This window comes from Neoarius graeffei, chromosome 1 (assembly GCF_027579695.1).
Source record: "Neoarius graeffei isolate fNeoGra1 chromosome 1, fNeoGra1.pri, whole genome shotgun sequence".
In the NCBI taxonomy this organism is placed as follows: Eukaryota; Metazoa; Chordata; class Actinopteri; order Siluriformes; family Ariidae; genus Neoarius; species Neoarius graeffei.
This window is the reverse complement of record NC_083569.1, coordinates 79,555,735-79,582,070: the sequence shown is the minus strand read 5'-3', so window position 1 is coordinate 79,582,070 and position 26,336 is coordinate 79,555,735. Positions and strand designations below refer to the sequence as shown.

At 44.9% G+C, this 26,336-nt stretch overlaps 1 protein-coding gene across 1 annotated transcript in view; it reads left to right on the top strand.

Annotated features, from left to right (window-relative positions):
- Positions 1 to 26,111, top strand: part of LOC132894109 (E3 ubiquitin-protein ligase TRIM21-like) — a 36,016-nt gene extending 9,905 nt beyond the window's left edge. Inside the window, exons 4-8 of the mRNA XM_060933458.1 lie at positions 28 to 123; positions 244 to 477; positions 574 to 736; positions 872 to 907; positions 25,390 to 26,111. Coding sequence (XP_060789441.1) covers positions 28 to 123; positions 244 to 477; positions 574 to 736; positions 872 to 907; positions 25,390 to 25,937 — 1,077 coding nt within the window. The 3' untranslated portion in view covers positions 25,938 to 26,111. The remainder of the gene's footprint in view (positions 1 to 27; positions 124 to 243; positions 478 to 573; positions 737 to 871; positions 908 to 25,389) is intronic.
- The last annotated feature ends 225 nt before the right edge of the window (positions 26,112 to 26,336 follow it).

The window sequence follows — 26,336 nt, the reverse complement described above, 5'->3', positions numbered from 1 at the left end:
AATTATTTATCTTCTCTCTGTCATCAGACTCAGCTGGGGAAAACACAGACAGATGTGCAGCAGATGATTCAGGGCCGACTGAAGAAGATCCAAGAGATCAAACACTCAGTCGAGCTCAGCAAAGTGTGTGGAAAATAGTTTGTGTATTGTTTGCTTGAATCTGTAGAAATTAACAATCTGCAGTAAATATTAGTTCATTATTCAGTGTGACGTAAAGAAAGTGAAAATGTGTTGCTCCTTTAGAGAAGCACAGAGAAAGAGAAAGCAGACAGTGTTGAAGTCTTCACTGCTCTGATTCGCTCCATTGAGAGAAGTCAGGCTGAGCTGCTCGAGGTGATGGAGGAGAAGCAGAAAGCAGCAGAGAGGCAGGCTGAAGGACTCATTAAAGAGCTGGAGCAGGAAATCACTGTGCTAAAGAGGAGAGACACTGAGCTGGAGCAGCTCTCACACACTGAGGAGCATCTCCACCTCCTACAGGTCAGTGTTCCTCTCTCTGCTCACTGGCAATGCAGAACATCACAGAACAACACTCACCATGCTGAGGGATTTCTCCTCTCTCCTGCTCTACTGTAGATTTACTCCTCCATGTGCAGCCCTCCACACACCAAGAACTGGACTGAGATCAGTATTAACACTGATCTGAGTGGGGACACTGTGAGGACAGCTCTGTCTCAGCTTCAGCAGACTCTGAATGAGAAACTCACTAAAACACTCGATGACAAGTTAAAGGAAGCAGGTGAGAAACTTTTATTTGATGTGTTTTCTTGGCACAAGTCTATAATAATATTTGTTCATTTTTAGCTTTATTTGATTCAAATCCTGCAATAAAACCATCTGAACTCTAATGAAAGTGATGTTTTGTTGTAATTAGTTCCCACAGAACTGAAGAGGATTCAGCAGTATGCAGGTACAGTGAGGTTTCTGTTTCCTCTCATATTAAAATGTACAGATCGTCATTACACCACTGCATCATCAGACTTATTTTCATCTGTAGATCTCTCCAGCTAAAAGGAAGTCTTATAGTGTCTCTCATTATCCTCTAGCCTGGCAAGCCAGACTAAATGTGAATATTTAGTCCGGCCTCGCTCGTAGACATTTCCAAAGGGTGGGGGTGGAACAACCCGCTGTCTTTCAAACTGTCTCTGTGCGTATAGGCCAACGCTCTGACCAATCAGCGCAACAGTGACTATGACGTAGTCAGAGCGACAGAAAGCAGTGGGGGAGACCTTGAAATAAATAATTTTTCAAAACGCGTATTAATTAATAAACAGGTTCTAGATATTAAGAAGTTTGGAGATAATGATCAAAAGTTTGGAGTCTGTACCACATACTTAAAATACACTCTTATTTTTTTCAAGTGTTTTTCAAGGGTTTGCTTAAACTGTTTTTGAGAGTTTTTATTTTTATTTAGTGGTGTTTGGTGAAATAATTTCCCTTAAATTTAAAATAACGGGAAAATAAGAAACAATCAAAAAGTAATGTTTCAAAGCTGTTTATTAATTCTTCGTACTGCACAAACTAGCCCCATCCTTTTGGCTACGAGCGGAGCCAGCTGTAGATCAGACTTTTGCCATAGCCGGTCGTCAAAACAGCGAAAACGTCCTTCTTGAAAAGGAATGAGCGGAGAGCCTCTTCCTGCTCATGTTTTAACGAAAACTCCAAGTCTAATTCTTCTAAAACTGATTCCAAAGCGGAGTCAAACGCGCGCTGTTCATTAGCCGTATCCATCTTTCCTGTTGTGCTTTCTCCAGCGTCGTGCAGCTTTGTCGTCACTCCTGCAAAAGCCCGCCCAAAGAATCCAAACAAAAACCTTGCGTTGTGATTGGCGGGCACGATTTGATGCCCGAGGTGTTTTTGTTGATATGGTGCGAGGCTAGACCCACTTGCAGGCAAAAAATATTTTTGGCCGCTAGGCGGGTGGGTCTAGTTTACTAGGCTAATTATCCTCCTCACTACACTGTAAAAACAAAAATGTTGAGAAAACTCAAATTATCAAGGCAACATGATGCAATAGATTTTTGAATTGTCTCAACTTTTGACTACTGTCGTTGACTTTTATTAGTTTTCAAGTTTAGACGAGTTCTGCAGACTTGGATTTTCTTGTTCACATAATTTTGATAATCTTGAGAGGCTAACCATGAAATTCTTGCTTCAATAACATGGATTTCTATCTTCATACAGAAATTCCTGCTGAATAAACACACAATTCTTGATTCAGTGAGATAGAAATATTCCTTATAAATCGATAAAAATGCATGTTGCTGTAATAAATAAATTAATATTGAAATAAAATGAAGAGCACAAAGCATCAAGTTAGCCGACACCATGTTTATTCCTCTTGGTAAACATCGTGGTGAACAGGACATGCATACATAAAATAATTGCCTGTCCAAGTGTATCTTGAAGTTGTAAATGAGCACTAATCACAATGAACTAGACAAGTTTAAAATTGCACATACATTGAAATTTTAGTAGAGATGAAAGTGGAGCAAAGAAAAAAATCCTGAACTTTTGAAAGTCAAACTAAGATTGGGGGGGCAACGTCCCCCGAAAAAATTTTAATAACATAACACACAAAACCCTGCATTCTAGTGCATTTTAGTACTTATTTTCACGAAAACAAGTGATAACTTTTAAGCCTTTTTCTTTCATGTACATTAATGATTAACATGTCAAAAATATCAAATTTAATTCCCCGAGTTAATGAGTAATTTTCAGGAGTGCATTTAGAAAACGCAGTGATTTTCCTGCTACACAGTTCATTACTTTGAAAAATATCAGACAGTTGAAAGTAAAGTCAGCAAAATCCCAAAACAGTACATTATCTCATCTCATTATCTCTAGCCGCTTTATCCTTCTAATGGGTCGCAGGCAAGCTGGAGCCTATCCCAGCTGACTATGGGCGAAAGGCGGGGTACACCCTGGACAAGTCGCCAGGTCATCACAGACAGTACATTATGTCACAAAAAATAAATTACCATTGCTAGTTTTAGGCAGCTTAGAAACCGGCTCTTCCATTATTGCTGTTTCTTCCACGTTTTCTTGATGATGTGTTCTAGAAATGGCACTACAACTTAGCTTCGAAGCCACAAAATGCAACTTTGATGGGAAAAAAAAAAAATACAATAAATTGCTGACCTCTCTTCATGTCAAAAGAAGGAGGAAAGTTTTGCTTGTTTTGACATGGCGAATTATTCACACAAGAGGAAATACTTGTAATTCGCAACTAAAAAGACTGCAGCTACACTGGCAGTGTGAACATGCTTTCGAGTGCGATTGTGTTGGGCAGAACGGTGTCAGTCCTACGCGCGCCTTAGCATGTGCACCTGAAGGCGTGCTAACGAGCTCCGGCACACACGCTGTTATCAAAGAACATCTGTCTTTAATCAATGAACTGTGTTTGGGCTATTTAAGGACTGTGCCCATGCAAGGACGATGTGAAGTATTACGCTGCGTCTAGGAACGTGAAAAATCCAAAAAATAAGTTTCTCCATTCGGGAAACCGGAGATTTTCAAGAGTTTTGTCAAATATCCGGATTTCCGGGTAAATCCAGAAGACTTTCATCTATATTTTAGTAGCAAACTTGAACAGGCAAAACACTGGTTATGTGCCTCTTACAAATGTAAAATGATTGAGACAAACGCATACAAAAACGTCTTGAATTTGGATTGTGTCACACAACACGTGCATTTTTAGAATATTTCAAGAATAAAAAATTATAAACCGCCACTGCCTCTTGTTAACTGACATCCAACAATACCAAAATTTATATTTCACAGGCAAACTGGAGTTGCATGTTTAAAATGACTGGACACGCAAGATAGTGCATACACCCAAGTTTTACTTGAGCACCAGCAACAAACATGAACAGTGGAAACACGGTATATGCACCTCTTGTGAACTGGCAGATGACATCTCCAAAAGTTTCATGAATCTTTGTTTCAGAGGCAGAGATCTGCATGCTTAAAATGACTAGCTCACAGCAATAGCTTTGTTTTGAGACCCCTTATGCGCTGTGAGCATCGAGAGCCAAGCTCAGAAAAAGATAGTCTGAAGTGCTTCAAAGGTATACCTCATCTCCTTTGGATAATCAATGTTACAGAAGGCCAAAGAGGGATGCAAAGGCAGTACTGAGGTCTGGTAGGTCATGGAGCACAATGGCCCCTTCCAACACAATAGCCATGTCTCGCACATTTGGTGAAATGGCAGCATCATTGTCTTCGAGGACAGTGAGGATGGCAACAGACACACCTCTGAGCACTCGTTCTTCAGGGTCAGTGTCCTGAAGAGAAGGAACAAACATGATCGAGTGTTAAAGAAAACTGAAAGACAAAATGCATTTCTTCTTATTCCAACCTAAATTTCAGTAACATGCTACTGACCCTTGCCATTCAGCTTATGGAAGTTTAAAAAAAGCACATTGAATTACCTGTGTAGGAAATGTGCTATAGAAATAAACTTGCTATTACTCACCAAACACTTCAAGAAGAATTTAGCGATGTCGTCCCGAACAAAAATAGGCAGGCCCCTCAGTGCTGCTGTCTTTCGGTGAGACACAATGTCCGATGTCTAACAGTACCGAGTGGAAAACACACAAGCATATCAATTAATACAGTGCCAAAGTGAATTTATACAAAATGCAAAAGGAAAGAGGGAAAGAAATTCCACTGCAATCCTGCATTAATTTGTACTTTTACAAATCAGAAATACTGTGAACATTTTCTGTTTCAATTCAGAACACCAAAGCAATGTGTAGGTTGAATTGGGATTAATTAAATTATAAATTATGTGATAATTGATAATTAAATTAATCAATTTATAAATAAAGATCAGTCTCATAAAATCTTAAATTATTAATCTTAATACTCACCGTGAATGGTTACACTCAAGATTAATGGTAGCTCTGTATTAGATGGGAAACCCAGTTGTATACAAAAGCTAAATTCTGAAGGAAAAAGGAGTTCTAAATAGTTGACCTTGTGAATAAACAACAGGAACAAGTAAAATGCAATTCAATTTTATTAGCTTTTATTTGTCTACTACTCACTAATAATAATAAACTCAAAATACATTCAATGTCAGCAAAGGTAATAACAAGACAAAACAATGGAACAATTACACCTGGACTATAAATTTGAGGGAAAGAGAGAGAGAAAGAGAGAAGGAAAAAAAAAAGAAAAGAATCCCTTGTGTGTGCGTGTGTGTGAGGCTAGGGCAAGCCGATGCGTGTGTGTGTGACCTAGCTTGTCGTTAGCTAAAACAAAGGAATGTTAGCTAAAACAAAGGAATGTTAGCTAAATAGAACAAAGGATTAGCTCTGTGGCTAATGTGTGCTTTGTGTGTGTATCTGTGGGCAGATGCTAATGCTAGCCACTCTGGCAATGCTTAAACAAAATGGCGGTCAGTGCCTAGGTGTCGTATCACAGGTAACTCAATGAGGAAGGTATCAAAATGGCGTCGGAAAAATGGCGCCTGCAGGCCTAGTCGAGAACACAAGCCTACCAGCTAGCAATAAGTTGCTAAGGAGAATCTGACCACGCTACAGCTGGATCCAAACACTGCACTTAACAACAATTTCCAACAGACTATCTAGGCAAAGAACTCAACGCGAGAGAGAGAGAGAGAGAAAGAGTGTGAGAGAGTGTGTATATGTGTTGGATGGAGAGAACTAGGCCTTGTAGCGGTCTAGCCTCGGAGCTTAAAATAACAAACTTGTCGCTGCGCTGCTAATCAGATAGGGAAGCTAGCAATGGAGTTAAGGAAAGATATCATGCAAGATACCCTGTCTAACAAGTTCAAAGAAAAAAAACAGAACAAAACAAACAATAAAACAAACAATAAAAACAAACAAACAAACAAACACCTTCCGTGTCTGAGCGGGTATGCTAAATAGCTCAAAGCTTAAACATGACCCTAACAACCATCTGAATAAGCTACAAATTAAAAATTTGCCCAAGTGCCTACTCAATGCGATGGAAGTTCTTTCTCCGATGTCCGCGCTGAGGGTCGCGGTCCGAGGAGAGGAGGTTAGCGGCGCGCTGCGTCCAACCGCGGCTAACGAAGCAGGGAGATGAAGGCCTAGCTGGCCCACGGTGCTTCAGGAGAAACCTCCGGTGATGCGTCGACGAGAAAAAGGCTGAGAGGAGCGAAGCTGTCCGCAAATGCCTCTTAGCGTGGAAAACTACTTAACTGTAGTTAAACTTTGCAAAGGTTTAGAATCGAAACCACTATATCGCTGAAACTTAGCGGGTCGTTCAAAAGTTCGGCCGAAACTAATTTGAACAGGCTGTTCTCAGACAATAGCGGTTAGTCTCAACACTGTAGGCGAGCGTGCCTACAGTCCGTCCGACCACTCCAGTAGTCAGAACATGAGAGAGCGAATCGAGGCGCTCTCGATACAGTTAAAGCAGTTCCACTTCACGTCACATCCGGGTGGAGCGCGCAAGGAAATTGTGGGATCGTTATAGGGGGCGCTGGCGAGTTACCAACATTCCCCCCTTGGCCATAGGCGCTGAAAGGAGTGATACCCTATGGGCACATGGTGTTTAGTCTGCGACCCACGGTCCCTAGTAATCCACAATGAGGTAGTTCCACAATGAGGTAGTTCCACAATGAGGTAGTTCCAAGGGTCCTTTCTGTGAAAAGTCTTTCAGACACAGTTCAACAGTTCAATTCATTTCATACAGTCCATAAGATGCATAGGCACTTGGGCGTGAAAGCATAGGCACTTGGACATGAAAACAATTACACTATGGCTACTTAACTACCTTCTACATACAATATTTCACACAGCAAACAAAAATAACCAAAACTCCATAAAGGAAAATGGAAAAGAGGGGTTAGTTAGCGTGTTAGCAAGCCTACTCTTCAAGAAAGTTAGTGGAGGCCTTAGGCCTGATGGAGAATCGGACAATGCCACGATCTAATTTCTCAGGTGCGTAGATCGTTTTGTCCAGTTTGCGGTGTAGTGTCAGTATGTACCTGTGTAGAGTGATGGCTATGAAGACTGTGATAACCCAACCGCTAGCTAGAAATCCCAGCGCAATTCGGCTTATTAAAGATCCTTGATCGGACGAAGGGTTTGCGCGGTTATTCAAGAAAGTGGTAGCGATGCCAGTGGGCTTAAGATCGAATTGCACGGTTTTGGTCCCTTCCAGCAGTAGTTGTGCTTGGAGGGTGGAGTTTATCTCAAGTTCGTGACCTGGGAAGGCATCGGGCATTTCTATCTCGGTCTCATACTGGTCAGCGCTAAGGTGATGGAGGGTGATGTCACCCACGTGAACAGTGGCTCCTAGTGGGACACTTAGGAGAGAGGTTTCGTTAGGGATCTTCATTCTAGTGGCAGTGTTATGTTGATCATATGATACCAGAATCTCAGTTTGGGGAGTGTTGATTAGCCACCGATTACCAGCTCTTTCTACTCTAGTTCCTATTCCTTCATCTTTAATAGACAATTTGCCTGCACACTTCTGCTCGGGGACTTTTGTCAATCCACAGAGACGGTCTGTGGTGTCTCGGATAAAGGGATTGCTGGGGCAGACCCAGTGGATATCTTTGGTAGAGATGCACATGTCTAAGTTAGGGACGAGGTAGATAGAGGGGTTGTCATCGTGATAGGCTATGGTGGAAGGTGTCTGCAAACGTACGTGTACGTCGTTGTTCCAGAAACCTACATTAAGGACAGATTTGATTCTGTATATGTTTTGCCGTTCAATAACGGGGAGATTGAGGATGAAGCCTATTTCTAGATTTTGAGGGTTCACAAAAATGGGGATAGCACTGCCAAGACTATAAGCCAGATGAATCTGTGATGAGTAAACGTTAGTCGTGGTAGTAGATCGGAGTATGCTGTCAACCATGCTGAGGGGTATCAAATATGGTGGGATTTTACCTCCACTCAGGGTGCTGAGAGAGCTACTTACTTCTCTCATCAGGTCCTGCATTAGGTCTCGGATTACTCGGACGTACTTGACTTCGCTTCTCATGACTGTCGCTAGCCTGTCTACGGCATGTACTGTGTTCTTGATTAATGTAGAATGCATGTTAACGGTTAGTATGGTTCCCTGCAGGGTTTTGCCCAGGCCCTGCAGCTCCTCCTGTTGAGTTAGTAGCCTACCCTGGATTTCTGGCATTTCTTCCTTAAGAATGTTCATTTCTCGTTTGACCGCGGTTAGGCTAACGGTGTTAACGGCAGAGAGGCCCATTGAGAACAGAGAGCCAATGGCGGATGCAGCAGTAAGTAGTCCTCCGAGGAACCGTTTAGGGCGTGTTTTGCCGCTGAGTTCCTCCTCAGTGACTATGAACTTCTGTAACTGTTCGAGCATGTGAACTGTGGTACGCTTGGCGTGTTCGATGTTGGACCCAATCTCGGAGTCAGGCCCGGTTTCGAGGTTTGTTTGTGTGGGCGATCTAAAATGCTTACGGTACACGTCCCAAGGATCGAGGCGGGTGTACACGCGCTGGGTATGGACGCGGCAATTGGTGAGGAGCAGTCCTGGGGCATCTTGGAGAACAATGCCACTCGGCGGACCTGGTTCCACTATGTTACCGGCCAATGTGGTCTGCAGGACTAGGAAGATACCGAGGATCCAGAGAGGGGCCATTCTGCAACATACAGGAGTTTGTTATTCCGATTTGAGTGATAACGAGGGTGGTTACTTATAGATGCACGCTTATGGATTGAGAGGCATGCAACTAAGTTGGGCAGGCTATAACTTATTGTTTGTCCACCCCCCTATGGAGTGTGGACTGCTCAAAAAGCTTTATTTGGTTGCTATGGACCCATCTATACGAAGGCGCCTGGCTGGGCTTCGAAGTTTTGATGCGGTAGGCGACGGGGGACAGTTTACCGACGATTTCGAAAGGGCCGGACCAACGGGGTAAGAATTTTCTGGCTACTCCTACCGGTTTGGTGAAATTGAAGTATAGGACTCTGTCGCCTACTTCGTACTCACGGTGTGTCGCCTTTCTGTCGTAGTAAGCTTTCTGTCCTTTCGCACTCTTTTCGAGGTGTTCCTGGGCCCACGCAAACGTGGCCTGCAAGTGGCGTTGCAAGTCGGTGACGTACTGGTGTGCGGTGTACGCAGTGGCAACGCTTAGGTCCTCTGGTCGGTAGAGGAGGTGTAAGGGAAGAACCATTTCACGGCCAGTCATCATTTCGAACGGGGTGACTCCGGTGGTGCGGTGAGGAGTGGACCGAATGGCCATCAGCACCAGAGGGAGTTTGATGTCCCAATCTTTGCCATGGTGACTCACATACTTGCGAAGCATGCTCACGATGGTTTGGTTGGCGCGTTCGACCTGACCGGAAGACTGAGGATGATACGCGATGTGGAATTTTGCCTCGACTCCGAGCATCTCCCACAACACTCTCATGACCTCTGCGGTGAAATGAGTACCTCGGTCGGAATCAATGGATAGGGGCAAGCCCCAACGGCTGAACACATGGTTCATAAGAAGGAGAGCGGTGGTCTCTGCGGTTTCGTTTGGGGCGGGCAAGCATTCCACCCACTTCGTGAACGCGCAAGTGACGGTCAGGAGGTACTTATTACCTCGAGCTGATTTCGGCACCGGTCCGACCCTGTCTATCTGGAGATTAGACCAGGGGAATGAGATGCCTTTGCTTTGCAGTGGGGCGCGGTTCAACGGTTGGGCTGGTCGGAATTGGCAGCAAATCAAGCACCCTTTAACATACTCGGTAACGTCCTGAATCATGAAGGGCCAATAGACAATCTGTTGGAGTGTCTGGTAGGTCGCCTGAGCGTTCCTATGGCCCCCGCACGGGCTGTCGTGAGCGTACTGCAACATGACCCCCCTATGATCTGTGGGCACGACCCACCGGGGAGGTCCCTGGTTGCGTGGTGTGTACACCAGGAGTCCTTTCTCGAGTTTTAAGCCGTTTTTGAGATTGTGAAGGTGATTTAAGTCTCGGGACTGTTGCAACTCTTGTGGGGAAATTGGGGACGCCACGGGGTCCGCAAGGAACTTACGGATTTGGTGGATCACGGGGTCCCTTTCCTGCATAGACACCAGGTCGGCATCCTGGGGCAGTCGGCCGAGTTGCACTGTTCCTGCTTGGGGTACTGCGTCAGTTTGACCTGCTCTAGCCTGTCGGCGAGTAATCGCGGTTACGTCATGGCGTGGCGTCTCGGGAAGCCATGGCGGCTGGAATTCCCAAAGGGGGCCGTCTACGGCTCCCGCTTTGGCGAGGCCATCTGCCTCATCGTTACCGACTTTGTCAGGTCCTGGGACTTGAGAATGTCCCTTCACCTTCTTCCAATAGACGCACATTCCCTGTTCGGTTACGAGTCGATCGCATGCTAGGAAGAGTTCGGAGTGTTTCACTTCCTTGCCCCTTGCATTTTTCATGTCCTGCACCTTCCACGAGGGAAAGCGTGAGACGAAGCTATGCCTGGCATAATTTGAATCAGAGCAGAGGACTAACCGCTTGATGTTCTCACGGGCAGCTTGTTGCAGGACGATGAGCACGGCTGCTACCTCCGCATATTGGCTAGTCTTAGCCCCGAGTCGGTGTTGGTATTTCCCTTGTATAGGGCCGTTCGCCCATACGATACCGACACCGGCTTGCACTTTGCATTCATGATGGAATGAGCATCCATCTATGTAAGCGGTGGGGAGGTCTTTGCAGACGTTCTCGTCATAGTAGTGGTGGTCGGAGGGGAGAGCAGGTACGGTTGTTAGTTCGGTTTGATCTGGACTATTCTCGCAGTCGCAATGCTGGCATTCCGCCAGCCCTCGGCCAAGCACCATCTTGTGGTTCTGGGCGTACTTCACCTCGACGTCGTAGCCCTGTAGTGCCATCATCCAAGCTGCGATGCGACTGTTCGAAACTCTTCCCTCTCTCAGCCTCTGGCTGTTCAAGAACGAGACCGGTTGATGATTGGTCTCTATCACCACCTTCTGGCCACCAATGTAACTGCGAAAGTGTTCAACGGCCCAGACCGTGGCCAGCAGGGCTTTTTCGCAGTCTGAAAATTTAAACTCCACAGCACTGAGGGGCCGACTGGCGTATGCTACGACACGGCGATCTTTGTCATGCTGCTGTGACAGTGCAGCGCTCAGGCAGTGGGTGGAGAAACTAGCCTCCAAGAAGAACGGTTTGTCTTTGTCGGGATACGCGAGGCAGGGAGCGGAGCAGAGCTTCTGCTTCATGCTCTTGAACGCGAGTTCTTGAGGGTCACTCCACTGGAAGGGTTTATCCTTCCGGAGGAGCTCGGTGAGCGGTCGTGCTATGTCCGCGTAGTCCTCAATGAACTGTCGGGAGTAGTTGCAGACCCCTAAGAAGCTCCTGAGTTCGGGTACGTTGGATGGGGCTTTGATATCTTGGATAGCCCGCACCCTCCCTGACTGGGGTTCAATGCCATCTGGCCCGACGCACAGTCCAACGTATTCAACTTTGGTGCGACACCACTGCCCTTTGGTGACAGAGAGCTTCGCTCCTGCTCTGGACAGCTGGGACAGAACATGGCGTATCTCTTCGAGGTGTGCATCAAAAGTCTGTGACCTAATGAGGATGTCATCGACATAGATCAAGTTGCCACGAGCTGCGGCATCGCTCATTGCCTTATGCAAGAAGATGTTGAATTCAGCGGGGGAGTTCGCGTAGCCGAACGGACATCGGTTGAAAGTTAGCTGGCGGTTCCCAAAGGAAAAGGCCAGCTTGTGCTGGTCAGCTGGATCCACGCGCATGGTCCAGAATCCACTCGCCACGTCGGCGGTGGAGAAGAACTTTGCACCCTTCACCTTGGCAAGTTCTTGATCCAGATGGATCATGGGCCATCTTGACAAGGGCACTTGCTTGTTCAGCTGCCTATAGTCAATGGTGAGACGCCACTTGCCGTTCGGTTTCAGCACTGGCCATAAGGGGGAGTTGTAAGTCGAGTTACACTCACGAATGATCTGCTTTTCCAGCAGAGTGTCCAGTGTTTCTTGTATTGAGTCGTATGCGGCTAACGGGATTTTGTATTGCCGCACGAACGTCGGTGGAGCGTTCGGATCTGTTGGGATTCGGACGGTGTGGATGTCCGTGACTCCGCAGTCATTGGAATCTCGCGCCCAGATCGCCTTGAAGTCGTAGAACAGTTCACGGAGCTGTCGTCTCTGGGCGTCCGTGGTCAGGCTGTCAGCTTTCACCAGCTGTTGTTGAACTTCTCGTTCGAAGCCTGGGTACGGTTCACCTAGAGCTGAATCGACGACCTCAGTTGCAGGGGTGTCGTTGCTCGATTGCGTGGCAAGAGCGTACACCAGCATGTGTTTCGGGGTGTCAGTTTTGGTCATGACTATGCGCTCGTCGCAAAGCATGATGTGAGGTTCGATGCGGATCATGTGGAAAGGAAGAGTGATCCAGGGAGGTTCCACTGGATCGGAATGAGTGTCCGGCGTTGGCAGCTCACCAATGACTGGAATGGTGAGTTCAAAGTCATGGAATGCCTGGTCTATCAGAAGGCCTAAAGGCCGACGGGCGGGGATCGTGATGGCGTCCCGCGTGGAGTTTTGAACCAGGAGGTAAGCGGAACGATGACTCACTTCAAGCAGCGGAGTCCCACACACGGCTAAATCGAGCTCCATGAAGAATCTGAGAGGCTGGAAGAGCGCCTGGGGGCTACGAAACTGTTGGTCTTTCATGATGACCAGCTTAAGAGGGGAACCAGCAGTCCTAGCGGGAATGACAATGTCAAATTCGCTAGTGACATGGCAGGCTTGGGGAATCGTTTGTCCTGACCGCATTTGTTCCGGGTCAGCTTGGAACGGGTGCTTAGCAGCGTCGGCTTGGGTCCAGATGACCCGGTTGACTAGGTCCAGTTGGGCTCCCAGTCTGACCAAGATGTCTGCCCCAATGACCAGTGGGTCAGGAAGTCCGGGGACGACACTCAAGAAATGAAGGAATTCTCTCTGACCGATGGCGAGCGACACGGCGCAGACGCCCGTGGCTTTGATGGGGCTCTGGGGTTGTTCGGCTGACAGTAGCCGGTGGCTCTTCTGCACAAAGACAGGGGAAGGAGTGCTCTGACGCACTATGTCGAACCACGTTTGGCTGATGGCTGACTTCTCTGACCAAAGCGCTAACCTGACGCCAGGTGCCGTGACGCCGTTGACCGCAATGTTGCCAGATATCCAGGGGTAGTACCTGGTTGGGGCAGATTCGCCAAGAAAGCAAAGGAAAGACGGGTGGCCATCAAGCGCGTTGCGGTTGAGAAGAGTGTCGGTTGAGTTTGGTGCGTCTTGACTCGGCTCAGGGGGGAGCGGAGTGGTCTCGAGGTTCTCGGGGACCTGCCCTGACTCAGCTATCGGTGGAGTAGCCTCCACGCTAACTTCATCGCAACAGGCTCGATCGTGACGACGAGGATCTGGGGTCTGTGGGGACGCGACCTGGGCCCACAGTTGCCCACGACGACAGTCAATGAGGGGCGCTAGCCTATCTAGTAGGTCTTGGCCAATGAGGAACGGTTCTACACCGACAGAGCAGATGTAAGTGGGGTGAGTGATGGACATGCCCTGGAAGGTGAGTTCTAACCATGCAATGGTTGTTACTGGGGCTTGATTCTGGGTGAAGCTAACCAAGTTGACGTCACAACGTTCGGTTCTGATGGGTCTACCTTGCGCGCGCCGCACATCAGAAACCTCTGCGAAGACTTTGGAACACATCAGGGTGATTTCTGACCCGGTATCCAAGAGAGCTTGGAGGGAAACGTTGCCTTCTACCACCACTGGGGTATAGATACGCTTGGCGTTGCCTTTCCTAACCAAATCTCCAAGAAACTGCGTCAGGGGTGCATCCTGCGGGTCAGGCTTCACTAACGGAGGGGGTGGTTTCAACTCATCGCTGCCTATTGGGCAGGGGTCCTTTCCCCACCCCACGAGGTAGACACGCGGTGGTGGTGGGGATGGGTCCCGGCCTAGTCATGCTGACGGTTCGTCCCTGTCCTTGCTCGGCTTACCCTTCCTGTTCTTATTGCTCAGCAGTTGTTGAACCCGTGCTAATTCGGTCCTCAATTCTGCCATCCCAAGCGGCTCTTGGTTGGCTTGTTTAATCCGTGCTAATTCAGCCCTCAGTTCTGCCATCCCAAGTGGCTCTTGGTTGGCTTGTTTAGCGGTAGCTAGCTTAGGGCTCCGCTCCCTTCGAGAGGAGTTGCGATGGGGCCTTGACTGTCCGCTATTCTGAGATTTAGGGCCGTGACTGCCAGGTTTGCGGTTACCTTGCCCGTGGGCGTTGGAGCCCTGTTCCCCCTTGGCTCCAGCTTGTCGAACTTTCCAGTTACCTTTGGGTTGACTCGACGTCTGGTGGCCGGGGTTTGGGTTCGCCCAAGGGGGCCCGCGGTTTGGGGCTTCACCCCCTTCTAGGCCTAAGGACTGATCTTCCTGCTCATATAGGCTGAGGACTCTGGGATCGTCCTCGTGGCGGTCCGTGGGTCGGACGAACGTCTCCCACGTTAGTTGTGCGGTGCGACGCATTTCTCTCATAGTATGGGGGCGCTGGCGACACGCGAGTGTTACTTGGTTACGGATGCACGGGTGAAGGTTATGGAGGAAGAGGGACTTGAAGTTGCGATCTTCCTCTAGCCCGGGCTCGCTTCTGCCCTGAAAGTACGCTGCACGGAGCCGACGGTAGTACTCGCGAGGGTGTTCGCTTCGTTTCTGTCTGATCAGAATGGCACCCATCGTCGCAGCAGTCTCGTCCTCGTACAACGAGTATTCCTCTTTCAAGTACTTGCGTATCTTCTTGTAGTTGTCGAGGACTGACTGCGGTAAGGTCTCAACGAATGCTCGTACGCCACTACCTAAAGTTTTCCAGACTAGTCTGGCCTTTTCATGCGACGTAGCCTCTGGCAGGTCCAGGAGGCTACGCTCGATTTCCCGGAAATAATCATTAACGCTTCGGTGTCTATGATTTTCCGGCTCAAAACGCTCTATGTCTTTCGCAAGGACGTCGATTTGGCGGATCCTAGTTTTGCGTTCTGCGACGAGGCGTTTTGATTTTGACCCGTAGGGGTCCTCGCTGTCTTCGCTATTTGAGCTGCTCTCATATCGCCTATGTCTGCGTTTCGGCTTGTAGGCGGCCTCTCCGTCAGAGGAGTCTGAGGGTACGTAGCGCGGCGTTTTCTGCGGGCTAGAGGCTGCAGCGATATTGAAGCGCGAGGGGGTGTAGTGGGGAGTAAAGTAAAAACTCCCAGCGCCACGAGGTGGCGATCGCGCGACTTTCACGCGAGTTGAGCTTGAGTGCGGTGTCTGATCTACCGTTCTAAGCTCAGGTTCTTCCTCCTCCAGAGCGGAACTCTGTTCTTGGGAGGGTTTGGCCGATCCCTCATCTGAGCGACGTGCTTGCGTCACTTCTTCTCTGAGGTATTCTATTTCGCGCTTTAGTTCATCTTGTGTGGCTCTCAGGCCCACGAGGCTACTCTCCGCGCTTTCTGCTCTCCTTTGAGCTTCGGCCAGTTGTCGTTTTAGTGTTCTTTTCTCTTGTTCGAGGGTCATACACACATGTTCCATTTCCTTATAGTAGATCATGAACAATTTGGGTAGCCCTTCTGGAAGAGTCATAGTACGCTCCTTAAGTTCCCTAACGGCTATGTGTATTTCATCAAAGCGAGCCTTTTGGTCCAGATCACAGAAGTAATTTCTCCTATCCTCCGGGACTTGGCCTAAATCGCCTACAACGTCGAAGAGAGAGAGGAGGGGCCCTTCTGACTCCCTTGATGGGGAACGCGACATTTTGTTCGAAATGTATTAATTAACTTAAAGGAAATTAATACTAGGGGTTGATTAGGTTAGAATTTAATTTAATCCAAGTTGCTAAATAATTGATGTGGTTTCTTAGCTACTTTGTTTTCACTAATGTTTCACTTGTATTAATTAGCTCAATTAATAATTAGTTAACAATAATGATTATTATTAATAATATTAATTAAGTACTTGGATTAGATATTACTCTAATGTACTAATCAATTAAACCAGTTTATCAGCTAACTGTGGTTGGCAGCTGAATTTCAGTTCTGTGATTAACACACTGTTAATGATTCACCATTAAAGTCATCTGTGTTATACCTTGGCAGTTGATTTTGGGTATACAGCAGTTTACAAGTTATTGTTGAGAGATTCACAAGGTCATTAAACTAATCCTCACACGGGGCACCACTTTAATGTAGGTTGAATTGGGATTAATTAAATTATAAATTATGTGATAATTGATAATTAAATTAATCAATTTATAAATAAAGATCAGTCTCATAAAATCTTAAATTATTAATCTTAATACTCACCGTGAATGGTTACACTCAAGATTAATGGTAGCTCTGTATTAGATGGGAAACCCAGTTGTATACAAAAGCTAAATTCTGAAGGAAAAAGGAGTTCTAAATAGTTGACCTTGTGAATAAACAACAGGAACAAGTAAAATGCAATTCAATTTTATTAGCTTTTATTTGTCTACTACTCACTAATAATAATAAACTCAAAATACATTCAATGTCAGCAAAGGTAATAACAAGACAAAACAATGGAACAATTACACCTGGACTATAAATTTGAGGGAAAGAGAGAGAGAAAGAGAGAAGGAAAAAAAAAAGAAAAGAATCCCTTGTGTGTGCGTGTGTGTGAGGCTAGGGCAAGCCGATGCGTGTGTGTGTGACCTAGCTTGTCGTTAGCTAAAACAAAGGAATGTTAGCTAAAACAAAGGAATGTTAGCTAAATAGAACAAAGGATTAGCTCTGTGGCTAATGTGTGCTTTGTGTGTGTATCTGTGGGCAGATGCTAATGCTAGCCACTCTGGCAATGCTTAAACAAAATGGCGGTCAGTGCCTAGGTGTCGTATCACAGGTAACTCAATGAGGAAGGTATCAAAATGGCGTCGGAAAAATGGCGCCTGCAGGCCTAGTCGAGAACACAAGCCTACCAGCTAGCAATAAGTTGCTAAGGAGAATCTGACCATGCTACAGCTGGATCCAAACACTGCACTTAACAACAATTTCCAACAGACTATCTAGGCAAAGAACTCAACGCGAGAGAGAGAGAGAGAGAAAGAGTGTGAGAGAGTGTGTATATGTGTTGGATGGAGAGAACTAGGCCTTGTAGCGGTCTAGCCTCGGAGCTTAAAATAACAAACTTGTCGCTGCGCTGCTAATCAGATAGGGAAGCTAGCAATGGAGTTAAGGAAAGATATCATGCAAGATACCCTGTCTAACAAGTTCAAAGAAAAAAAACAGAACAAAACAAACAATAAAACAAACAATAAAAACAAACAAACAAACAAACACCTTCCGTGTCTGAGCGGGTATGCTAAATAGCTCAAAGCTTAAACATGACCCTAACAACCATCTGAATAAGCTACAAATTAAAAATTTGCCCAAGTGCCTACTCAATGCGATGGAAGTTCTTTCTCCGATGTCCGCGCTGAGGGTCGCGGTCCGAGGAGAGGAGGTTAGCGGCGCGCTGCGTCCAACCGCGGCTAACGAAGCAGGGAGATGAAGGCCTAGCTGGCCCACGGTGCTTCAGGAGAAACCTCCGGTGATGCGTCGACGAGAAAAAGGCTGAGAGGAGCGAAGCTGTCCGCAAATGCCTCTTAGCGTGGAAAACTACTTAACTGTAGTTAAACTTTGCAAAGGTTTAGAATCGAAACCACTATATCGCTGAAACTTAGCGGGTCGTTCAAAAGTTCGGCCGAAACTAATTTGAACAGGCTGTTCTCAGACAATAGCGGTTAGTCTCAACACTGTAGGCGAGCGTGCCTACAGTCCGTCCGACCACTCCAGTAGTCAGAACATGAGAGAGCGAATCGAGGCGCTCTCGATACAGTTAAAGCAGTTCCACTTCACGTCACATCCGGGTGGAGCGCGCAAGGAAATTGTGGGATCGTTATAGGGGGCGCTGGCGAGTTACCAACAAATGACTGGTACCATCAATTTTTACTGATGCATTTCCATCAAAGCATTTTTTAGCTTTTCTGTTTCTCTGGAATGAAAAAAGTATATTCATGCTTTCCTAATAATCCCGGGCAAATATTTCATATTTTCAACAAAGGAAAGAGGCATGGGTGGTCACGTCTTCTTTGGCTACTGAACACAGCAAGTGCTCAAGCTTTGGCAGTTGAAAAGCATGACCGGTTATTTTCCCTCAACTTCTGAATGCTTTTAGCTTCAGGCACATCACTTACCTGTTCATCAAGGTTATCAAGGAGGTGTTCCATCTTCTGACCAAAGTCTGCCTTCCCTAGCCCGGTACAGTCTAAGCAGGCGAGGCACATATTTGTCAAGGGATGTAGTGAAAGTCCCCAGGAGGTCTTTGCTGGTGATTCAATTAAATTCTTCAGATATATGAACACAAACAATAAAATAAAATAAGTGGACAATCATGATTCTGTTAGGGTTTTTTTTTTCTTAACAGAAAATTCCTAGGAAGCTACAATACAATTACTCTATAAAAATGTATATCATTTAGTTTTGGCAAAAAAGTTTCATTAAGTTTCACTGGCATCTGTAAAGACAAATCCTAAGGACTAACGATTAATCTGACTATGACACATCAATTGTTTCCAATTTAAAAGTTGAATTAGGGGACATACTCCTTGGGAGGACAAATTCTATTATGAATTGTGGGGCTGATAGTGTAGTGAGTTGGAGTGTGTGGAGTGGCCTGTAGTGGAGCGGTAGGGCGGGGTATAGTATAGCTTGCCAGTATAGCTTATAACAAATCGCACATTTCATTAGTTATAGTCAATGTGGTAAAATTAGACCTGCCCAATTACACACACTGGATTGAGCATTTGAATAATAAAGTTACGACATAAATGAGCACAATCTTGCCTCCTCAAAGGAAAACAGTGCAGGCCATCTCTCCTGGACCTCGGATACCATAGGCTGCCCCTCTACTACCTCTCTCCGCCTAAGGGAAAATGTCAGCTCCATCTTGTGCCACATCATTGTCAGGTTCTTTTTCTTCTTCTTCTTCATTTCATCAACCAGAGCAACTCTCTTCTTCAAGAGTAGAATCATCATGGTGTTGTGGATAATCTGGAACATGGTTGACCTCTCCATGTTTGGGCTTTTTCAGGGTGAACAGGCGGTCATCCTCATCTCCACCTTTTCTTTTCCTGTTCACATCCACCTCATTGCAGCCTGCCTGGTGCAGCTTTGACCTGTAGTTTCCAAGCTTGTACTGGATACTTGTTTTCCATCCTTCGTAGCCTGTGATGCTACCTAGCTCCTTAAGAACCAGGGAAGAGGCAACTGATTTGAAGTTCATCTTTGTCAGGGTAGCTTTTGATTTCAAAAACTGCCTGTGCAATTTTATCCAAAATGTCCATTTTAATGTCTCTTGTCACGTCAAGGCCCTTCTTTGACTTTTCATACATCTCATTACCCTTACGCAATTTCAGTTCAACATCATATGAGAACTTGGGGATCGGGAACGGAGAGGGCCGCTCAGCAACATGCCTTAAATTGCTCTGGATAGAGTCTGAGCTAGACCTGAAATGCTCAGAGTGAACACTGGCTGGATGAAGAGCGGAGACTGAACCAATCGAATGGTCACTGGATTGGTTAAGTAGAGATGAATTACAGTCCCACATAATATGCAGGACTGCACGCTCAGCTGGTAATTCAGACATTGTCAAGTTGCATAATGCATTGCCAACATCTGGATCCTCAAACTGGAGTGAGAAATCACCTTCAAGTCCAAGTCTCTCTTTCAGTCCATCAATCAGTTCACTGACAGATTCTGCTACAGCAAGCTGTATTCGTCTGGCTTCTTTGGAGAAGACAACCACCCAAAGTAACAAAGTCTGAAAATAAGAGCGAAATAAAGAGCGGGAAATAGTCAGACTTGGTTCAAAAACATTTGACAAAATAAAGCCAAAGTCTTAGGTGATCACAGCCCAGAGTGACGTCTTCAAACTGCTTTCTTAATCTGAGCAGCAGCCAAAGTATTAATTTTATAATAAAAGGAAAAGAACCTTAACACCTCAGTGAAGCTAGTATAAGAAAATGTTTAATATTTTAACTTGATAATTTTAATCAGTTTTCAAAAGAATAAATTAGTTTAATCTAAAATAATGAAGCAATTGCAGATACATGTAAATGTATGAAAATATAGATGTTCATGTTTTATAACTGATATGGTTCAGCATGAACTGAGAATGAAACATTTTCCCCCACATGCATGGACAGTTAAATGACTTAAATAAGACAGAATGTTCCGAGTAACTTAAATGGATTTCAATTTAAGCACAATTTTGAACAATGAAAATCCTACAAAATCTTAAAACTTGGACTATTTTTCCTCACATTTCACACATGAAAAGGTTAAATAAGATCTTTGTTGAATCGACCCTTTAGTGTAAACAGCTGGCACAAGGAAACATCCCATTCTGAGTTGCTTTAATGGAGATACGATTGATACTTTAGATCGATGCTTTTGATTGATACTTTAGATCGATCCGCCCACCACTAGCGTTTACATTCCTGCCGCAGCGTCCATTCGGGAGGCACTGGGAAGACTGTGCTCTTCTCCTGGGCCCAAGTCTAACCAACTTCGAAGCCCCTTCACTTTAATCAGCGAGTTTCCCGCATGGCGCTATACACTGGCATGGATCTGCAGAATTGTAACATTTCTGACTGACAAATCGCCCCGCGTTTGTGTTCACTGCGCGGCTACTGCTAACTGCAGAACCAGGTCATCCCCTCCCCCTCCTCCCAGTGCTCATCGGCATCATTTCCTCCTCAAACAAAACTACACCATAATTCAATTACAACACATTATAAACACACGCAGTGCGTTCCAACCAGTGGTGTAGTCTACTTTTTTGCAGTGGGTATACTCAATGCTTGCCATGCAACACCCCCCCCGGGAAAAAAAAATGTATACTCACACACACATATATATATATATATATATATATATATATATATATATATATATATATACACACACACACACACACGTGTGTGTTGTGGCTATACTGTTATACTTGTACTCATCCATCTTGTAACTGTCCGATAACCTGAAAGCAACACCTCATGAGCACCATCACTGCCTAATGCATAGTAATATGCATCTTGAAACTGGTTTTGTGTACAGATCTACTGTATGCAAAACAAATGTGGTTTAAATGTACAAAATTTAGAAAATTTTGATTCACCGTTCAACTTAAGATAAGTGGGCTTTTCCATCATTGTTTTTTTTATTTTTCATGTATCAAGAAAATTTGACATATTGACATGTAAATTAAACACACATCACACAATAATATATTTTTAACATATTAAATGCATTTCTTATTTCTTATCTATTCAGCACATCAGCTTAAATGAACAAGAAAACATCCTAGATGTGCTAAAACAAATGTTTGCTTCAAAGAAGAAAAAATTAATTTAATTAACAAATACGCAATGCCCTTCAGTGTGTTAGTCCACAAGCCCTGCAAAAAAGGTCTACAGGACTTTCCAGGTGTTTTTATATTCTGGTATTCGAGGTCTGCATTGCCTCCTTGGTTGTGCTGCAGAGTGATGGCTGAGGACATTTCTGAAAACACTGAAATAGTGTCGTTTGTTTTCGTTTCATGATTTTGCAAGCTTGATTGAATGCTAGATAATGCCACGTGGTCTGTCATGACTGAATAAGCACTGTTGCTTAGCAACTAGACCCCTTCGCATGTTTGTAAACAAACCGACCGTTGCTAGGATGCGCGCGCAGCCTGGACTCAGAAACAATGGCGCTGCCCATAGACCGGCATTATGAGCTGTCAGATTATGCAAAACAATTGTCATTACAAGATCGAGAATGCTACATAAATAAGTTAACTCTAACAAGTGGACATCGCCTACCGGATCCGCATTTAATCAAAGAGTGGACGGATGATGTTAGTAAGTTCCCTGGTATACAATGGCCAGATATATACTCGTACCTTATTGACTTCAGTGTACACCCACGAAAAACTTTGTGCCTACATCATCCAACATATCCACAATGATAAGTGTAAAGAGTGCAGCTAAGAGAAATCAGAGCTGCGTAAAAAGCGAGAGGCAGAGAGCAGAAATGAAACTGAACGGGGCGGGAGCTAGGTTAGAGCAGTCAACGTAAGTTGGCATTTAGAGTGAGGGCACACAATTTTACCTTTCCATCCTTGCTTTAAAATTGTGATTTTCGGCATACACAAATAATGATGGCACAAAATCTGGACTGCTTGAGTCAAGCGAGAGCTCTCCTACAAACAAAACTGCATGCAAAGCTAAGTTAACATGCTAACAATATTCATTACATTGTGTAATTATGACCCAGCTAACCAGACAAACGTTACCAAAGTATTTTGCTACATCAATAAACGAAGACTAGAAAGAATAAAAAAGAAAGATTTAATAAATAGCCTGATCTTACCTGTGATGAAGTGGGCGCTGCAAACCCGCGCATTTTTGATGGTGCTTTCATCCCAGTCTACACGTTTGATGGCTTGTAGTCATAGACGTCGGCGATTTTTTTGGAATGGGAGATCCTGCTGGAATTCTGTACATTTTAACCCCATCACTGCTACGATTCTGACACCCGACAACACAACAACTAGGCATTTCTTCCAAATCTTTCTTCTCATCTCTACCGTCGCTGAGTCTTTTTTGGGTCCAGGCTGCGCGCGCAATTTCCTCTTACGTATGAATGATGTTTACTGCGAAGGGGTCTACAGACGGCTTGACTGACATAGCAACAGTTGCTATGGGGGGCGGAGCTCCCGGAAGGGTCAATTCTCTGCTCTTGGATGAACTCGCAATGCCTTGAGTGCTGAGTCGGCTCTGTCAGCGTCTAATAAATGAAGCCCATAGGATTTGAATTGAATAGGCGCTTGTAGCGCTAAAGCGCGTTTGGTGGACACAGGCATCTAGGAATGGAACTGTGGAACATTCATCTGACAATGTTGACGTTGGTTTGGCCAGTTCAAATAACGAATATATTTTTCGGTAGGCGTATGCGCATACGCAAATCACTGAGCTCTTCAGTGAGTATACGGAAATCGCTGAGCTTTTCCAGTGGGCATACAGCGTATACCTGCGTATCACGTAGACTACACCACTGGTTCCAACATAAGTTGGAACCAGTGGTGTTAAGTTAAGTTAAGTTAGCATAAAGTCGTGTTTGTTAGGGTGACCAGACGTCCCGGTTTTACCGGGACAATCCCGATTTGGGGTTGTGTGTCCCGAGTCCCGACAAAAATCTGCCGGGACACGGATATGTCCCAGTTTTCGCCACTCGCGACGTTTGCGACTGAGCAGCGTGGGAATCATTAGTGGAGAAATGTCTGCATTTACTATTTTGATGAATTGACAGGAATCGCAAACTTTCCTGGTTACTGCCCCCTGGCCCTGTGGCATGGGTGTTTATTTAGCCACATTATTCCAGACAATAGAACGTGTTGCCATGCAACAATAAAATAAACATTAACTGGCGCGAATGTTCTTTGTCTAGCAGCTAGCAGCAGTAATGCCGCAGCAATTATGCCGAAAAGAAAATGTACCTTTTCCAAAGATTTACAGGGCACCTACCCCTTCCTCCGAGAGGTGCAGAACAATGCGCACGAAGCCTACTGCACACACTGTAAGTGTTTTCTTCTTGTACTGAGTTGGGTTGCCTATGTTGCAAATGCTGTGCGCTCCTGTGGGGGCTTTCCTCGGGCTGTCGCCCCTCTCCTCCTTTATTGCTGTTTTGTTTGAGTGTATATTTACGGAAGTCACGAGAGGCCCTTCATATAATCTTTTTTTATTCACCTTGTTATCCCAACCTAACGACATAATTAATTCAGGATCTCAAGAAAACAACACAACTAATTAGAGATCTCTAGAAAACAAAACCGTTATTTCGAGATCTCGAGAAAACAAAATTATTTCATGACCTCAGCTGGATCACTGTATCTCCGTCGGTAGAGACGAAGCCGGGCCAGTCTTCTGCGGAGGTGCCGCGGACTAATTTTGAAATTATCCCTTATTAAAAGACTTAATGCAATCTCTCCCTGTGTCAACCCCTGATCAAAATATTGCCTTATTAGGTGATCGATTATTCCAGACATTCTAATGACCAAAGTTGCATCTATACAGAATGAGAAATAGCCCCAAAGTCAGCATATCACAAGTCTCTCGGTGCACCTGAATGGACCATTTCTCAGCTGTTTACTCGAGATCATGAAATAATTTTGTTTTCTCGAGATCTCGGAATAACGGTTTTGTTTTCTCGAGATCTTGAATTAGTTGTGTTGTTTTCTCAAGATCCTGAATTAATTATGTTATTATCTCTGGATAACAAGGTGAATAAAAAAAAAGGATTATATGAAGGGCCTCTCTCGGCTTCCGTAGTATATATTCTCAAATCACTTGTCTCTTTTTTGTTTCTGTTTAACAAACCATTCTGACAGTTTATTGCTGTGTTGAACAGCTTGTTGCACCTTCCATTAAAGTGTTCACTTTTGTCCACATCTTCTTGCTTTATTCATTCAGTTGTGGGGAATGGTTAGTAAGGGTGATTCTGACCGAGGCTATGTTGAGGTCACATATCTACTTTAAGTTCATGCTATAGTGCATACAATTTTAGAGATATAGCCTACATGTGCATATGCATTCTTCTTGGTGTTCTCACAAACAGGTGAAATAAATCAGTTTAAATTTGGCCTATGGACATAGCCTGGCCTATTCTCAGCCATTACAAAATCTGCTGTCTGACCATAATTTAACTGATCTGTATACCACTATGCTACTAGATAACAACATGCCTGTTTGTTTTATTTCATGTGAGATGTTGATAAATGTGAGCTTCAACAAAATGATAAGAGCACCTCTCTGACTGTCACGGTTACGTAAAAAAAAAAAAAGGTGCGCGTGCACGAGCATGGTCGCGCGCAAAAGTGTCCCGGTTTCAGACTCGGGAAATCTGGCCACCCGAGTGTTTGTGCAAGAATTCTTTTGAGGGTCACTAAGCTTGGAGCGCCGTCTGTAGCCTCGCTAACAATGTTAGCTTTGGTGGTCGGACAAAATGAACCCATATTTCGTTTGAAACAGTAAACTGCGCTTCACTGTTAAAATCCCGAGTCTAGTAAAACAACACTTACCTGCTTAGCCAAACGTAAACGGTGGCAGTATTTTAAGAAACTCGCATCCACGGTGTCCCACAAGTTGAGTCGGAGTTCAAAATGTCCGACCAGCAAGTGACTCCCACAGCTCATGTGGCCACTACGGAGTTTCCATCAAGGGGCTAAACGGAACCTCTCTCTGCTCAGAAACCGGTGTTTACCTGTTATTAAAATGCGTGTTAAGATATGTAAACGCTACAAATGATCCTCACTACTGGATGATGATTTAATCTTTTTTACCTGCAAACTCATATCACACACTGTGTGTTTCTCTCAGTGGATGTGACTCTGGATCCTGATACAGCTTATCCCAATCTCATCCTGTCTGCTGATGGAAAACAAGTGACACATGGAGACAAACGACAGAATCTCCCTGATACACCACAGAGGTTTGATCCGTGTGCCGCTGTTCTGGGAAAGCAGAGTTTCTCCTCAGGGAGATTTTATTATGAGGTGCAGGTCAGAGGGAAAACTAAGTGGGATTTAGGAGTTGTGAGAGAGAACATTAACAGGAAGGGGGAGATTACAGCGACTCCTCAGAATGGATTCTGGACTGTGGTACTGAGGAATGAGAATCAGTATAAGGCTTGTGCTGGTCCCTCTGTCCGCCTCACACTGAGAGAGAAGCTGGAGACGGTGGGGGTGTTTGTGGATTATGAGGAGGGTCTGGTCTCCTTTTATGATGTGAAGTCCAGATCTCATATCTACTCTTTCACTGGTCAGTCTTTCACTGAGAAACTCTATCCATACTTCAATCCTTGTTTAAATGATGGAGGTAAAAATTCAGCCCCACTGATCATCTCTCCTGTATTAAACACTGAATGAATTTTCAACTCACAAATGTAATCATCTATTAAATGGTGAGAATAAACAAAAATATTTTACTTTTTCTGGTTAATTTTAGAAATACATATTCCCCTTTAAAATGCTGTACAGTTTATTTTAATACCTGGGCTTAGTTTTTTTTGCAGAAACAAATAATTTTACTCCTACTGTCTGTTGTTACACATTTTGATTGTGGAACTTTGTCATTACAAATCAAATATTAATAAAGATTATTTACAGTTCACACTGAGTTTTACTGCAGAATTTAATCTGATCAGTAAAATGGATGAAGTTCAGCTGCTGCTGTCTGTGTAAATAAAACCAAACAAAACTGTTTCTCCTTCAAACCTCAAACATAAACTTGTATTTTATTTCGAAATAAAAGCGTCAGGGTTTTTC